Source organism: Physella acuta, unplaced genomic scaffold, assembly GCF_028476545.2.
Source record: "Physella acuta isolate Inbredline_101_S28 unplaced genomic scaffold, ASM2847654v3 ptg000113l, whole genome shotgun sequence".
In the NCBI taxonomy this organism is placed as follows: domain Eukaryota; kingdom Metazoa; phylum Mollusca; class Gastropoda; family Physidae; genus Physella; species Physella acuta.
This window is the reverse complement of record NW_026731633.1, coordinates 158,247-174,939: the sequence shown is the minus strand read 5'-3', so window position 1 is coordinate 174,939 and position 16,693 is coordinate 158,247. Positions and strand designations below refer to the sequence as shown.

At 37.1% G+C, this 16,693-nt stretch overlaps 2 protein-coding genes across 4 annotated transcripts in view; one reads left to right on the top strand and one right to left on the bottom strand.

Annotated features, from left to right (window-relative positions):
* Nucleotides 1-3,898: 3,898 nt before the first annotated feature.
* On the top strand, nt 3,899-4,594 carry LOC131934591 (sperm acrosomal protein FSA-ACR.1-like). Its single transcript, XM_059290650.1, has one exon. The coding sequence runs from the start codon at nt 3,899-3,901 to the stop codon at nt 4,592-4,594; it is 696 nt and encodes a 231-aa protein (XP_059146633.1).
* Nucleotides 4,426-16,693, bottom strand: part of LOC131934599 (1-phosphatidylinositol 3-phosphate 5-kinase) — a 41,505-nt gene continuing 29,237 nt past the window's right edge. For 2 of the 3 annotated variants that reach the window (XM_059290660.1, XM_059290661.1), the window contains 16 exons: nt 16,569-16,673; nt 14,962-15,058; nt 13,928-14,023; nt 13,506-13,571; nt 12,908-12,990; nt 11,466-11,624; nt 10,038-10,124; nt 9,649-9,745; nt 9,478-9,557; nt 8,883-8,986; nt 8,039-8,167; nt 7,425-7,521; nt 7,052-7,213; nt 5,971-6,045; nt 5,558-5,665; nt 4,426-5,351 (listed from right to left, as the gene is read on the bottom strand). In XM_059290660.1, coding sequence (XP_059146643.1) covers nt 5,293-5,351; nt 5,558-5,665; nt 5,971-6,045; nt 7,052-7,213; nt 7,425-7,521; nt 8,039-8,167; nt 8,883-8,986; nt 9,478-9,557; nt 9,649-9,745; nt 10,038-10,124; nt 11,466-11,624; nt 12,908-12,990; nt 13,506-13,571; nt 13,928-14,023; nt 14,962-15,058; nt 16,569-16,673 — 1,604 coding nt within the window. In that variant the 3' untranslated portion in view covers nt 4,426-5,292. The remainder of the gene's footprint in view (nt 5,352-5,557; nt 5,666-5,970; nt 6,046-7,051; nt 7,214-7,424; nt 7,522-8,038; nt 8,168-8,882; nt 8,987-9,477; nt 9,558-9,648; nt 9,746-10,037; nt 10,125-11,465; nt 11,625-12,907; nt 12,991-13,505; nt 13,572-13,927; nt 14,024-14,961; nt 15,059-16,568; nt 16,674-16,693) is intronic. The other variant, XM_059290662.1, reaches the window with a different exon arrangement.

Below are 16,693 nucleotides of genomic sequence, written 5' to 3'. Positions count from 1 at the left end.
AGTTATAAAAACCAAACTTTTGAATTTAGTAAAAAAATATTTTACAATTATCTCTTGGCGCCTATATGTGTAGACTAACTACATAATAGACTGTAATTAATTATGACATGCTGCTGCCATACAAATAAAATGCGACAGACTGACTGACACACAAGTCAACAAGAGCATGTGTTAGAGGGTTAAAAACAGATGGATGTTTATTATTGCATAGGTAACAGTAAATATAACAAGACATTGTGTTTTGAAACACAGCAAAAATTATCTACATTGTACACCAAAGGAACTGTACACATACTTACATATACACACATGCAATTGCACTTACAGACCTCAATTATAAACACAGAACTACCTGTACAAATAGACCTGGATGTACACAGACTTAATTGTACAGGTAGAACATGCTATACACATACGAGCTACACATAAGCATAACTATATATATATAGATCTAGCAGTGAACATATACATAATTGTTCACATAGATGTACATGTACACAAATTTAACTGCACATGTAGAACCATTTGCACACACAGATCTACCTGTACATAACTACCTGTAAACTAATCCTAACAATATATATATATATATATATATATATATATATATATATATATATATATATATATATATATATATATATCAAGTTGTGCACAAAAAACCTAACTGTACACACCACACACATATATATATTAAGTACAGCTAACATCCACTGCAGCAGTTGGTGAACACACCATTAACAACAAAACTAGGAATGTCGGAAACTCTCCCATTTCTAAAATCACAAAAACATTTCTATTTATAGCACGATTTATAAAATATCACGGGCATGCGAATGATGAATGATTTGAGTGAAAACAAACAACAGAGGTTCCAAAATTCAAAAATAATTTTTTTAGAATATTTGTGAATGATCACATAGCATGCTTTTTATGGGTGAGAATTGATTAATTTATCAAACAAACCAATAAAACAGTTCATACATCCAATCACTAAGTTATTTAACTACAAGATCTTGTAGCAGGTTTACTAAATGCCCAGTGTTTATAGGGTGGTCAGTCAACATCTGAACTAGCAACATAAGCGTGGTACCATCATACGTGTGGCTGACCACACCTGACAGTGGTCAACATATGAACTAGCAACATATGTGTGGATGGTACCATCATACATGTGGTTGACCACACCTGACAGTGGTCAACATATGAACTAGCAACATATGTGTGGTTGGTACCATCATACGTGTGGCTGACCACACCTGACAGTGGTCAACATCTGAACTAGCAACATATGTGTGGATGGTACTATCATACATGTGGTTGACCACATTTCAGACAGAGGTCAGCACATGCCCATTGGACAAGGTTGGTCAAACTGTCATCATACAAATGCCATTGCTTGAAACAAGACATCAAACAATTCACTCAAGTTTTTAAACATGTTGATAAAATATGTATAAAACCCATTGTATATATTTATTATATTAAAGGTCCCAGTAAAATACTTTTTATTTTATTTTAATATTACTTGATATGATTTCCATGTTTTGATTTGCAATTATTGCATAGATTTAAAACAATGAAAAGGGAAAGTGAATGTCCTATAAATGATAAATTTTCATAAACTGGAAAGTGGTTTGCCAACTAAAGAAAAAATTAAAAGAACTGGGATGGCATTCAGTTATTTACTACCAGCAATGAAATTAATTAATTAACAAAGCAGTAAATGAATTAAAATGTCAGCTATAATGATGTTGCCAGCAACTCAATACAACTAGAGAACTAAGCCACATTGCCTTGTGTTTGTACTTACAATGTTTACATTTACATCATTTATATAAATATAATGTAAACTTTACATTATTAATATTTACAATGTAAAGTTTACAGTGCTTACATTAAAGTCAAACAGTGCTCAAGGCTACTCAAGCATGCATACAACTTTCAATATTTTAAAAACTAATTTCTTGTAATCAGGTTGGATAAATGGGATGTGTGTGTGTGTGTGGGGGGGTATCATGACAATAAAATGTAGGCCACTTGTTTTGACTAGGGTATAGATACAACCCTAGGTAGGGGATGGTAGAAGGTGAGACTAATTCTACACCACATATTTAAAAAAATATATGTAATTGTTTAGATTTTCTAATTTCCACACAACCCAATTAGCAATGAATTAACCTTTAATTATGTTTTTACTTAACATTTTTTTCTCAATATCCGCAAACCATAAAATAACCCTATGGCCTGGGGTAGAACTAACAACAACCTGTCCCCCACCCCACCAGTATCAGGCCAAAAGTTGCCTAAAACCCTGACATTTACAGAAAATACTCTAATTGCCTCAGTATGAGGTCTTTATTTGAATAAGTTGTGCAGCAAGATAGATGTTTGGTGTAAACAAATCCATTGCTCAACCATCTTCATGTTAAATTTTATGTGACATGATCAAGTATAAATTAGTTTGATTTTTTTACAATGCAAGACATAAGGAATACTGATTAGTTAATAAGATAATTTAATATAGTTGATATCAATCACTGATTTTGTAGAAAGAAAATTATTTTTTAACCTATCGATGTTTAGAAAATATAAAAATAATAGAAGAATCATAAATATATTTTATAAAATGAAAATATTTAAAAATGTGAAAATATTCATAAATGACAAACAGATGATAATAAAAAAGCTGACGATTTAAAACAACAAATATATTGCACTTTCAAAACTAGCATAAATAGTAGCTTTAGACTAGATCAACAGTCAGCAATGGCTAGGTAAGCAAAGTCATAAGTCAGCCAAACAGCAATTTAACAATGTCATCAGTCAGCCTACACAAGTCAGAAAAGTCATCAGTCAGCCAATACAAGTCAGGAAAGTCATCAGTTAGCCAACACAAGTCAGAAAAGTCATCAGTCAGCCAACACGAGTCAGAAAAGTCATCAGTCAGCCAACACAAGTCAGGAAAGTCATCAGTCAGCCAACACAAGTCAGAAAAGTCATCAGTCAGCCAACACAAGTCACTAATGTCATCAGTCAGCCAACACAAGTCAGAAAAGTCATCAGTCAGCCAACACAAGTCAGGAAAGTCATCAGTCAGCCAATACAAGTCAGGAAAGTCATCAGTCAGTCAACACAAGTCAGAAAAGTCATCAGTCAGCCAACACAAGTCAGAAAAGTCATCAGTCCTCCAACACAAGTCAGGAAAGTCATCAGTCAGCCAACACAAGTCAGGAAAGTCATCAGTCAGAAAAGTCATCAGTCAGCCAACACAAGTCAGAAAAGTCATCAGTCAGCCAACACAAGTCACTAATGTCATCAGTCCTCCAACACAAGTCAGAAAAGTCATCAGTCAGCCAACACAAGTCAGAAAAGTCATCAGTCCTCCAACACAAGTCAGGAAAGTCATCAGTCAGCCAACACAAGTCAGAAAAGTCATCAGTCAGCCAACACAAGTCACTAATGTCATCAGTCCTCCAACACAAGTCAGGAAAGTCATCAGTCAGCCAACACAAGTCAGGAAAGTCATCAGTCAGCCAACACAAGTCAGGAAAGTCATCAGTCAGCCTACACAAGTCAGGAAAGTCATCAGTCAGCCAACACAAGTCAGGAAAGTCATCAGTCAGCCTACAGCAGTCAGAAATATCATCAGTCAGCCAACACAAGTCAGGAAAGTCATCAGTCAGCCAATACAAGTCAGGAAAGTCATCAGTCAGTCAACACAAGTCAGAAAAGTCATCAGTCAGCCAACACAAGTCAGAAAAGTCATCAGTCCTCCAACACAAGTCAGGAAAGTCATCAGTCAGCCAACACAAGTCAGGAAAGTCATCAGTCAGAATAGTCATCAGTCAGCCAACACAAGTCAGAAAAGTCATCAGTCAGCCAACACAAGTCACTAATGTCATCAGTCCTCCAACACAAGTCAGAAAAGTCATCAGTCAGCCAACACAAGTCAGAAAAGTCATCAGTCCTCCAACACAAGTCAGGAAAGTCATCAGTCAGCCAACACAAGTCAGAAAAGTCATCAGTCAGCCAACACAAGTCACTAATGTCATCAGTCCTCCAACACAAGTCAGGAAAGTCATCAGTCAGCCAACACAAGTCAGGAAAGTCATCAGTCAGCCAACACAAGTCAGGAAAGTCATCAGTCAGCCTACACAAGTCAGGAAAGTCATCAGTCAGCCAACACAAGTCAGGAAAGTCATCAGTCAGCCTACAGCAGTCAGAAATATCATCAGTCAGCCAACACAAGTCAGATAAGTCATCAGTCAGCCAACACAAGTCAGAAAAGTCATCAGTTAGCCTACAGCAGTCAGAAAAGTCATCAGTCAGCCAACACAAGTCAGTAAAGTCATCAGTCAGCCAACACGAGTCAGAAAAGTCATCAGTCAGCCAACACAAGTCAGAAAAGTCATCAGTCAGCCAACACAAGTCAGAAAAGTCATCAGTCAGCCAACACAAGTCAGAAAAGTCATCAGTCAGCCAACACAAGTCAGAAAAGTCATCAGTCAGCCAACACAAGTCAGAAAAGTCATCAGTCAGCCAACACAAGTCAACAACCAGTAAACAAACACAGCCACAACAACATGGCTAAAATGTGTCCCCAAAAATACGCACCATGAAAAAAATGTGCAACCAAAGCATCTGCACAAACAGAAAAATGCATAATATAAACTCCTCATACTAATACACTATCCATGTTTTATAATGCTACCAGTACAATGTACATCTGGTCATACTCTACTAAGGTCTTTAAATCATCACTCAAAAAAAATTCCCTTGAACACTGTTTTTGTGTGTGCAGTTTTGGGTTGCATATTTTGGTCACTCTAAGTTGATGCTCTAGGAATGTTTTATGTTCTAAAAAAATTTCAATGGGAAAATGTAACAAGGTTTGATTGAATGAAACAAACAATTTTGTTTTGGTGGGGCAACTTTTAAAAGATTTATCCCCTAGAAAAACTTAGATTAAAAAAAGTAAGGACAAACAGTAGTCCACTCCTGATTTGGAATACACATCCTAAGTTTATCTGTCACCAAATGAAAAATTTGTAACAATTATCACATTGTTTAATACAAGGCATGGCATGGTTATATTTAAATATTTATTAAGTTTTTGCTTAACTTCAACTTGATCTAAGAGAGACAGTAATTTTTCCCTATTCCCTACATACATGAGACTAGAATAATAGTGAGAAGGTGAAACCGGGTATTTGAAATATTCACAGCCAATGTACTCTTTCAGTCTGCTGAATGTGTTACATCCCCTGCTAATTGTGTTATGTCCCCTGATCATTTCTTGGGATCTTTGCCTGTGCTTGGTTCAACTGTTGGTGGTTTTGAGCAGGAATCTGGTAAGGAAATAAGTTTTGACCATAGAAAACTTAAACCAGTCATACCTTTTCTTAAACTTGCAGCTTAGATTTATGTTGAGATTATTTAAAGTTGGTAAATCTCAAGTTTACCTTGACCTAAATCTCAAGTTTACCTTGACCTAAATCTCAAGTTTACCTTGACCTAAATCTCAAGTTTACCTTGACCTAAATCTCAAGTTTACCTTGACCTAAGCCTGTCCAGTGGTCTGGCACCTGGAGAAAGTAACGGTCCATCGCCTCCAGGAAACGTCCTCGGTACAGCTGAGGGGACACAACTGTTGGCATTTTCCCTGCAGGAAATGTTCAGGATAGTTTGTTAAGATACTTGAATTACTTGTTACATTTGTTGTATTGTCACAGTCATGTCACAATTGCGTTACTCATACATCAATCTTTATTGAGTCACAAGCATCTAATAGATAAAGCCATTCCAAGGTTTTTTTTTAAATTCACAACATGTGACATAGCTAAATTTTCAAGGGATATTTTCAGCAGTTGTAAATTAACAGGGAGATTCTTTTTAAACCTTAGCTCCTTTATTTCTGTTTCTGAATACAATTTGATAAAAGGTGATGATAACAAGTAGAATACTTGCCTTGTCCACCTAAAATTCCTGAAGACTTGACCACCATCTCCAGCTTCTTATCCCACGTGAAGGTTCGAATGTAATCTAGGAAACATTTGTACCAATGTTTAAAGCAATAGAATGTAATCTAGGAAACATGTGTACCAATGTTTAAAGCAATCGAATGTAATCTAGGAAACATGTGTACCAATGTTTAAAGCAATCGAATGTAATCTAGGAAACATTTGTACCAATGTTTAAAGCAATAGAATGTAATCTAGGAAACATGTGTACCAATGTTTAAAGCAATCGAATGTAATCTAGGAAACATTTGTACCAATGTTTAAAGCAATAGAATGTAATCTAGGAAACGTGTACCAATGTTTAAAGCAATCGAATGTAATCTAGGAAACATTTGTACCAATGTTTAAAGCAATCGAATGTAATCTAGGAAACATTTGTACCAATGTTTAAAGCAATCGAATGTAATCTAGGAAACATTTGTACCAATGTTTAAAGCAATCGAATGTAATCTAGGAAACATTTGTACCAATGTTTAAAGCAATCGAATGTAATCTAGGAAACATTTGTACCAATGTTTAAAGCAATCGAATGTAATCTAGGAAACATTTGTACCAATGTTTAAAGCAATCGAATGTAATCTAGGAAACGTGTACCAATGTTTAAAGCAATCGAATGTAATCTAGGAAACATTTGTACCAATGTTTAAAGCAATCGAATGTAATCTAGGAAACGTGTACCAATGTTTAAAGCAATCGAATGTAATCTAGGAAACATTTGTATCAATGTTTAAAGCAATCGAATGTAATCTAGGAAACATTTGTACCAATGTTTAAAGCAAACTTAAAACTAAGGATAAAAAAAAAAGTGACCAATTAATCCCCCACTATATGTATAAACTGATTATTGTCACAAAATAAAGAAAAATAAAATAAAGAAAAATCTGACAGTGTTAACACAATAATAAAATACTGCCCAAAAGTACTAACATGAAAAAACACTGCCCAATAGTACTAATACAATCAACCACTGCCCAATAAAGGACACAATCAAACACTGACCAGTATATGATACACAATAAAAAACTAACCAATAATGCCCACAACCATTTCTTGAGTGGATTCATCAACTCCAACCAGCAGCGAGTAATCCATAACAAGGTTGGTAGACAGGAACAATGAATCACTTGTGATTGCTGACTTCAAGACATACTTGCTGTGAGGCCTCAGGTATAGGGGGGACTCTACACTACCTGTAGGGTTAGATAGGTAAAATAAAGTCTCAGGTATAGGGGGGACTCTACACTACCTGTAGAGTTAGATAGGTAAAATTTAAGTCTTTAACAAGTAGACATACTGGGAGGTTCTACTTCAGCAAGTAGATACACTGGGATGTTCTACTTCAGCAAGTAGATACACTGGGAGGTTCTACTTCAGCAAGTAGGTATACTGTGATGTACTTACATTTGAGCAGGTTTTCATCCAGCAGCACCAACTCCTCCTCCCTCTTGCTGTTGATGTTCACCAGGCGGTTCCTCAAGGAACCCTTCAGGTCAAATTTCTGGAACAAGAAAACATCACGTCAATTTCTGGAACAAGAAAACATCACGTCAATTTCTGGAACAAGAAAACAGCAGGTCAATATCTAGAACAAGAAGAATACAGGTCAATTTCTAGAACAAGAAAAATACAGGTCAATTTCTAGAACAAGAAAATACAGGTCAATTTGCCTACAAGAAAATCAGGCCCAAATTCTTGAGCAAGGACACTAGAGGTCTAATTTCTAGAAAGCTCTGATTAAATAACAAGAAAAAAAAAAAATGGGATTTTTTTATAGGCCATGTACCCACACTTATAGAAATACATATAAAGGACTAATTCTTGAAACTGTTACCCTAATAGTGATTCACGTGATATGCATTTCAAACACACAACAATACAATCCAAACCAAGTAAACATACCTGTGAAATCTTGCGGTTATAAAACATACCTGTGAAATTTTGCTGTTATACAACATACCTGTGAAATCTTGCTGTTATAAAACATACCTGTGAAATCTTGCTGTTATAAAACATACCTGTGAAATCTTGCGGTTATAAAACAAGTTCTCCATGACTAAAACATCCTGTCGTAGTGCGTTGTTGGTCTGGGTGTTGCGGAACCCAATCCTGTAGACACCTACAATCTTGGCCAGGGCTGTTGGTTGCTGGGGGAGGAGGGTGGGGGGGGGAATTATTTAAACTGACCAGTAGAGCAAGTAATGGGGGCTAGGGGGGGGGGAAGGGAGGAGGGGGGGATTATTTAATCTGACCAGTAGAGCAAGTAATGGAGGTTATGGAGGGGGGGGGGAGGAGGAGGGGGGGATTATTTAATCTGACCAGTAGAGCAAGTAATGAAGGCTATGGGAGGGGGGAGGAGGGGGGGAATTATTTAATCTGACTAGTACAGCAAGTAATGGAGGCTATGGATGGGGGGGGGAGGAGGAGGGGGGGGGGGAATTATTTAATTTCACCAGTAGACCAAGTAATGGAGGCTATGGGGGGGGGGGGGGGCGTGTGAAATATTTGTTTCTTTGACTACCATAAATCTTGAAGATTATGGGGGTAGGGGGAGGTGGGGAATTATTTAATCTCACCAGTAGAGCAAGTAATAGAGGCTATGGGGGGAGGAGGGGGGGAATTATTTAATCTCACCAGATTATGGGTGTAGGGGGAGGTGGGGAATTATTTAAATTGAGTAGTGAAGCAAGTAATGGAGGGGATTGGGAAATATTTGTTACTTTGTTACTGGCTAGTAAAGCAAGTTAAGGGGGAGAGGGGGTTGGAATGGTTAGGAAATGATCCATATTACTGAAATTTAAATTCCAATTTGTGTCCCTCTATCGACCAATCATATATAGTTATAAAAATGTCTATCCTGACCTGGTCAGTGATACAGGATCTCATGTACTGGAAATACTGAGGCCCAAACTTCTCAAACGACTCCACCTCCATGTTAGACATCTGCTTCAGGATAAACCTGTCATCTGTAGGGTGGAGATGAGGGATTAGACACAGGGCAATGAAGGAATGGGAGGTAACAGACACTGAAGGAGAAAGGGGAGGTAACAAACACTAAGGAGAAGGGGAGGTAACAGACACTGAAGGAGAAGGGGAGGTAACAGATACACAAAAACAGAGCTGTCTACACAGACAAAAATATGATGCAAGGACAGAACAAATGAGATTTGACCCAGGCAATGGGAGGACAAACACAATATTATCACACAACTACCTAAATAATTAAAACAAATTCAGGAGCATATTTTTTTTTTACAAAAAATATACATATAAGAAACAATATAAATTATCAGAAAAACAGTGTTATAAGTAGAGAAACATTTATACCAAGAGCTAATAGTGAAATTCAGGTCACTCAAACAATAAATATTCTAGCCTATGAATTTTTTTTTTGAGATTTAATGTTTAATGGACAAATAGTATGCTTTCAACAATGGAGAATCATGTAAACACCTACCATCAGTCTTACAAAATGAGGAACCAGATTTTCCACCTTTGGCCTCCCAAGTTTTACATCTACTCAAGGACCGAATGAAGCTGAAGAATAAAATTTTACATTTGGTATCAGACAAGCAGGGAGGAAGACAACATCACCAGTGTAGCACTACGAATTACCAAGGCTACTTACAGGTTGTCGTTGCCCAGAAACAAATGCTTGCGAAGCTTCCGGAACTGATCAGCAAAATAGACACGGCAATAAAATTTGGCAGAGGAGTCAGAAAACTCTGGGGACAAAGAACGGAAAAAATAATAAAACACTAATTTAAGTTTATAATTAAATAAGCTGGAATATTTTATGTTAATTAATGTTCAATGATAAGAATTAGCAATACTGTGGTGAGAAATGAAAGTAATGTAGCTGTTCTAGGGGTGGCAGTCACTGAGACATATTGTCAGCAGTATTTGAACCTTGACCCCTTGGGTTATGACACTTACCAATGACTACAGTTGTATTCCATTACTGTTATATAATAGAATTAAGAAAATTAAAGCATAGAATAGATGATTTTGACTTACGTAGCTCTATATGCGGAGAGGCGGTGCTGACTTTTTCTTCTGGTGATGGTGTGGCATCATCAGATAGCACAGAGATGTTCACTTCATCTGTGACAACAACAACAAATGTGTCACATGACCAGAGATTTGTATTGTAGTGAGGCTTTCAGCATGTGAATCTAGATTTTTGGTCTAGTTTACAGCATGTGGGTCTAGATATTTGGTCTAGTTTACACCATGTAGGTCTAGATTTTTGGTGTAGTTTACAGCATGTAGGTCTAAATATTTGGTCTAGTTTACAACATGTAGGTCTAGATTTTTGGTCTAGTTTACAGCAAGTAGGTCTAGATTTTTGGTATAGTTTAGAGCATGTGGGTCTAGATTTTTGGTCTAGTTTAAAGCATGTGGGTCTAGATATTTCCAAGATGTGTGTACAAGTTTCTGACACAGATAATTAATTCTACAAGAGTTAAATGCTCGTACTGTTAAAGAGTTATGCTAACAAAGTGTATATTCATTTTCTTAGTGGCTTACAACACTGAAGTTTAAAGTAACCCACCATTATATTACCTTTACCAGGTTTGTGGAAGATTAGACTTGGTACAGCAAAATTTCTGTGTGGTTAGATTAAGTAAGCCTCGCTGTATACATTTTAATCACAGGTAAGACAAGAAAACTAAATGGGCAGCCGTATTAAGTACATATTTTAGTATGGTCACACCGCTCTCAGATATATATGGGTAAGGAGTTAATAAAACGGACGATCACACAAAATAAATTTACAGATAGTGGCAGTATACAAATACAACAGAATAAAAAATGTTTAAAATCATAAGAAGCTTTCCAAACAAAGCACATGGAATAAGTTGACCTATACCATAAGTAAGGCACACATAAAATAAAAAAAGTAGATTTTTGCATAAGCTATGATGTAACTCTAATATTACATATTACACTGCTAGTTACACACCGAAGGTGCAAATAAATAATATTTATTGCGTTAAGCTTGGTCAGTGGTCAGCCATATTTGTGGTTCTCTTCATAATTTTTTTTTTAATTAAGCTAGTCCTTGACAATATAAATATGCACATCAAATATATGCATCTAATTAAAATTATGCTTCAGAATAACTATTTACACAAAAATGATTATAAGGAACGTCTTTTACTTGACAAGGTTGCTGACCTCTGAGATGGGAGGATTATAGCCACTACAGATCATTTCTCCTAGCAAAAGAATGTTAAAAGAGGGAAAATGAAATTAAATATGAAGCATGCACAAAGCAACCTGAGTCTACCTTAGTAAAAAAAAAAAATAAAGTAATATTTCCAAATGCTAGAAGCGGATTCAAATAAAGCAAAACAAGAATTTATCAAGTCGAGGTGAGTCTAAAAAATATGTTAGGTGCAGGGTGAGTTGCTGACTACTGCAGGTGTGGCAGTAAATTACCTGGGCTCCCACCTAACTCCCCCCAGTCAGCAGTCCCAGGCACATAGCGCACCGCCTCCACCGTGGGGTGGGCGCCATGGGCTGAGGAATGGTGAGTGTTTAAATCACGCGAGGCGGCACCTCGGAGAAATGATAACACACCCCCACCAGCTCTTCGACCTAAGTGAGAAGCAAAACAAATGTTCAAAGCTACTTTCTAGCTTCAAGGGGAGTTACAATAATAAAAAAAAAATTCAAAGTTAAATTTAAGGGGAAGTAACAATTTTTTTAAAATTAATATTTCAGGGGAAGTAAAAATAATAAAAACACTTTCAAATCTAATTGTAACGGGACCTATTGATTTTTATTTGGATCAGTCAGTGAAAAAGAAATAATAATAAAAATATTAAAAACCAACATTTAAGGGAGGTAGCTCTTGTTTTCTTTAAAAAATGCAACTTTCAGGGGGATTGTAATAATAATGAAATAAAAAATGCAAATAATATATAAGCATTCAGAATATTGTTGACAACCAGGCTGGTTATGAATCATTTAATACAACCCGTATGGTTGCTGCCTATGCCAACCAGGCCAGCTATCAACCAAAATGAGCCAACCAAGCTGGTTATCAACCCTTGAAACAAGCCAACCAGGGTATATACTGATCAAATTACTGCACCAAAACAAGGCTAGTGCAAGTATAAATTACACATGTGCAAAAGCATGAAGTATATTCCCTTTAGAAGTAAAGCAAAGTTCAACAACATCATTAAATCCTCATTAATTTATAGTGTAATTTCAATGTCCTACCTAGAAAAATTAAACAAATAGTGGTAGTTTCAAAACTTGTCTCAATATTATGTCTAAACAGTCACTATTTCTGTACCATGCTCCCACTGAGACTGTGTTGATAAAAACCATTTTAGCCCCAATACCTGATAACATTATCCTCATTAAATGAACCAAAAGCTGCAACAATTACATGATTCAAGTCAGCAGATGTTGATCTTTAGATGATATTGGTAACACTATCTTAAACAGTCAACATTAGTTGATCAAAAGTTTACGCTTATTCTGTGTGCTCAATCTATTGTGTCACAACAATAAAACTCTCTTGGAGCAGTGGCCTCCACATGATGGCAGTTGACCTAGTTGCATGGGCGAACCAAGGAATGTGAGGCTGGAGCAATGACCAGCTGCCTTGACATCAGACTGCTGAGGTCACATGACCAGACCCCAAGGAATGCCCCATCTTCCTGCTGGTTTGAGCCACACTTCTGCTATGATTTAAAAAACTTACACCTTTCGCATCAGCAAATAGATTTTCTACCATTCTACTTCTAAGTTGTTCAAAATATGTTCAATCAGATACAAACATAAATTTCCAATCCATTAATATTTTGTTAAAAGTTGCCCAGTTGGAACCATAGTGCAGGTGAGTTACAGAAAGTAGGTGTGGTTACCTTGTTCAGGTGTCAGGTCAGAGGTCATGAACGGAACATTTCCTGAATCTGCTGGTTTGGTGGATGTCTTGTTGCTCTGAGATCTGTAACATACATCAGTTTTTTAGTACTACAATATATCAGCTAGTCTTTTTGTAGTACAATACATTTGTTAGTCTCCTTGTACTACAGTGCATCAGTTATTCTTGTAGTACAATACATCAGTTAGTCTTCTTGTACTACAATACATCATTTAATCTTTTTGTAGTACAATACATCAGTTAATCTTTTTGTAGTACAATACATCAGTTAGTCTTCTTGTACTACAATACATCAGTTTTTTAGTAATACAATACATTAGCTAGTCTTCTTGTACTAAACTACATCTGTTAATCTTTTTGTACTACAATACATCAGTTAGTCTTCTTGTGCTACAATACATCAGTTTTCTTGTACTACAATACATCAGTTAGTCTTCTTGTAGTACAAGAAATATTTAACTAATTACAGGGCACATGTTGTGGTAATGTTTATGTGATGTTGAATTGTGATCTACTGATGCAACTTTAAACCTGTATCATGACTAGCCTAACTGAAGTTGAAGAGTGTACAAACTCACCCCACAGCCTCTGAGATGTGGGACTTCTTGTGAAGCTCCCTTAGACAGCACAGATAATCTGAGGAACTGGGGATAAAAGTATTTAAAAGTTAAATTTTGTCTCTACAAGCCAAATGGAACACACAAACTTTCATTCTAGTAATATGGTTTAGAAAAATTAAATGCAAATCACAGACATAAGTAATGAGAGTAATGAAATACATACACAATGTAGTGTTATGGTGTGTTTATATGTTGAGGTAATTTTGTAGAAGTGCTTTCAATAATTGTGTTGGTGTTGGTAAGACTAGGTTAGGTGCTGACTGTATGAGTAGATTAGTGGGGTGGATGGTGTGAGGCAAATATGCATCAAGATTATGTGTACTCACCTTAAGCGCTAAGTGCTGCCTATGAGTAGATTAGTGGGGGGATGGTGTACTCACCTCAAGGCATAGGCTATAATGGAGCTTGGCTCATTGTCATAGATGACTATAGGAACTCTCTCACACATAGGAAGTGTGTGGTGCTCACTTGCTTCACTGTACAATTATATAGGTAAGGTGAAGGTCACTTACACATTACATGATCAATTACACAACAATAGCAATTCTCTCTTTACTGTACATGTGTAATTACACATGGTCAGTTTGGGGTCAATTACATATTACTTGATCAAATAAGAGAAACTAGCAGCTTATTAAGTAAATTTTTAAAAATTCAAAACTAACAGAAAACGACATTAGTGTGTAGGACATAGGTAGCTTACATGGAAGGCAGTAAATTAAATAGATATTATAAATGGGGATAAATATGTCCACAAAGTACTGATTATGGTAACGGAACATGTATGAAGTTCTTGCAAAGTAGGAAAAACAAGCACATGTACTCATGGAAGTAACGGAACATGTATGAAACAATGACAAAGTTCGAAAACAGGCAAGATGTACTTACACAGGTAAGGGAACAGGTATTTAGTACTCACAAAGGTAAGGGGACAGGTATTTAGTACTCACAAAGGTAAGGGAACAGGTATTTAGTACTCACAAAGGTAAGGGAACAGGTATTTAGTACTCACAAAGGGAAGGGAACAGGTATTTAGTATTCACAAAGGTAAGAGAACAGGTATTTAGTACTCACAAAGGTAAGGGAACAGGTATTTAGTACTCACAAAGGTAAGGGAACAGGTATTAAGTACTCACAAAGGTAAGGGAACAGGTATTTAGTACTCACAAAGGTAAGGGAACAGGTATTTAGTATTCACAAAGGTAAGAGAACAGGTATTTAGTACTCACAAAGGTAAGGGGACAGGTATTTAGTACTCACAAAGGTAAGAGAACAGGTATTTAGTACTCACAAAGGTAAGGGAACAGGTATTTAGTACTCACAAAGGTAAGGGAACAGGTATTTAGTACTCACAAAGGTAAGGGAACGTGTGAACCAATGACAATGTTAAAGAGACCAAGCATGAGCTACTCACAAAGGTAAGGGAACAGGTACAAATGATGTTGTAGACAGCCATCTCCTGGTGACACCTTTCAAGTCCTGGAACCAGCCATCTGTGTTGTCATCTAGAGCTGCAAGAATACATTGAGGAGATCATTAAAGATCCAGATAGTCATGTAATGCTAAAACATTTTATTTAAAAACAATCATTAATGACAATCTATGATCAACTGAAGCGTGATAGTAGTTTTGTTAAACTGAAAATAATGTTCAAATAAGAATAAGATAGTGATTAAACCCACTGCTACCATGTAGCCATAGCCTGATTAAACCTACTGCTACCATGTAGCCATAGACAGATTAAACCCACTGCTACCATGTAGCAATAGCCTGATTAAACCTACTGCTACCATGTAGCCATAGACAGATTAAACCTACTGCTACCATGTAGCCATAGACTGATTAACCCACTGCTACCATGTAGCCATAGACAGATTAAACCCACTGCTACCATGTAGCCATAGACAGATTAAACCCACTGCTACCATGTAGCCATAGACAGATTAAACCTACTGCTACCATGTAGCCATAGACTGATTAACCCACTGCTACCATGTAGCCATAGACAGATTAAACCCACTGCTACCATGTAGCCATAGACAGATTAAACCTACTGCTACCATGTAGCCATAGACTGATTAACCCACTACCACCATGTAGCCATAGACAGATTAAACCTACTGCTACCATGTAGCCATAGACTGATTAACCCACTGCTACCATGTAGCCATAGACAGATTAAACCTACTGCTACCATGTAGCCATAGACAGATTAAACCTACTGCTACCATGTAGCCATAGACTGATTAACCCACTGCTACCATGTAGCCATAGACAGATTAAACCTACTGCTACCATGTAGCCATAGACAGATTAAACCTACTGCTACCATGTAGCCATAGACTGATTAACCCACTGCTACCATGTAGCCATAGACAGATTAAACCTACTGCTACCATGTAGCCATAGACAGATTAAACCTACTGCTACCATGTAGCCATAGACTGATTAACCCACTGCTACCATGTAGCCATAGACAGATTAAACCTACTGCTACCATGTAGCCATAGACTGATTAACCCACTGCTACCATGTAGCCATAGACAGATTAAACCTACTGCTACCATGTAGCCATAGACAGGTTAAACCCACTGCTACCATGTAGCCATAGACAGATTAAACCTACTGCTACCATGTAGCCATAGACAGATTAAACCTACTGCTACCATGTAGCCATAGACTGATTAACCCACTGCTACCATTTAGCCACAGATTAAACCTACTGCTAGCATGTAGCCATAGACAGATTAAACCCACTGCTACCATGTAGCAATAGACAGATTAAACCTACTGCTACCATGTAGCCATAGACTGATTAACCCACTGCTACCATGTAGCCATAGACAGATTAAACCCACTGCTACCATGTAGCCATAGACAGATTAAACCTACTGCTACCATGTAGCCATAGACTGATTAACCCACTGCTACCATGTAGCCATAGACAGATTAAACCCACTGCTACCATGTAGCCCTTAACTGATTAAACCCACTGCTACCATGTAGCACAAGTGAGCTCACCTTCAGGTTGAGCTGACCCTGACCCCACAGACAATAACAAGGTCGACATGACCTCAGCACTGTCCACTGGCAGCTGACTGGGCTTGATGACCTCTGGTCCTGCACCTGGTTGAAGGTTTTTTTTA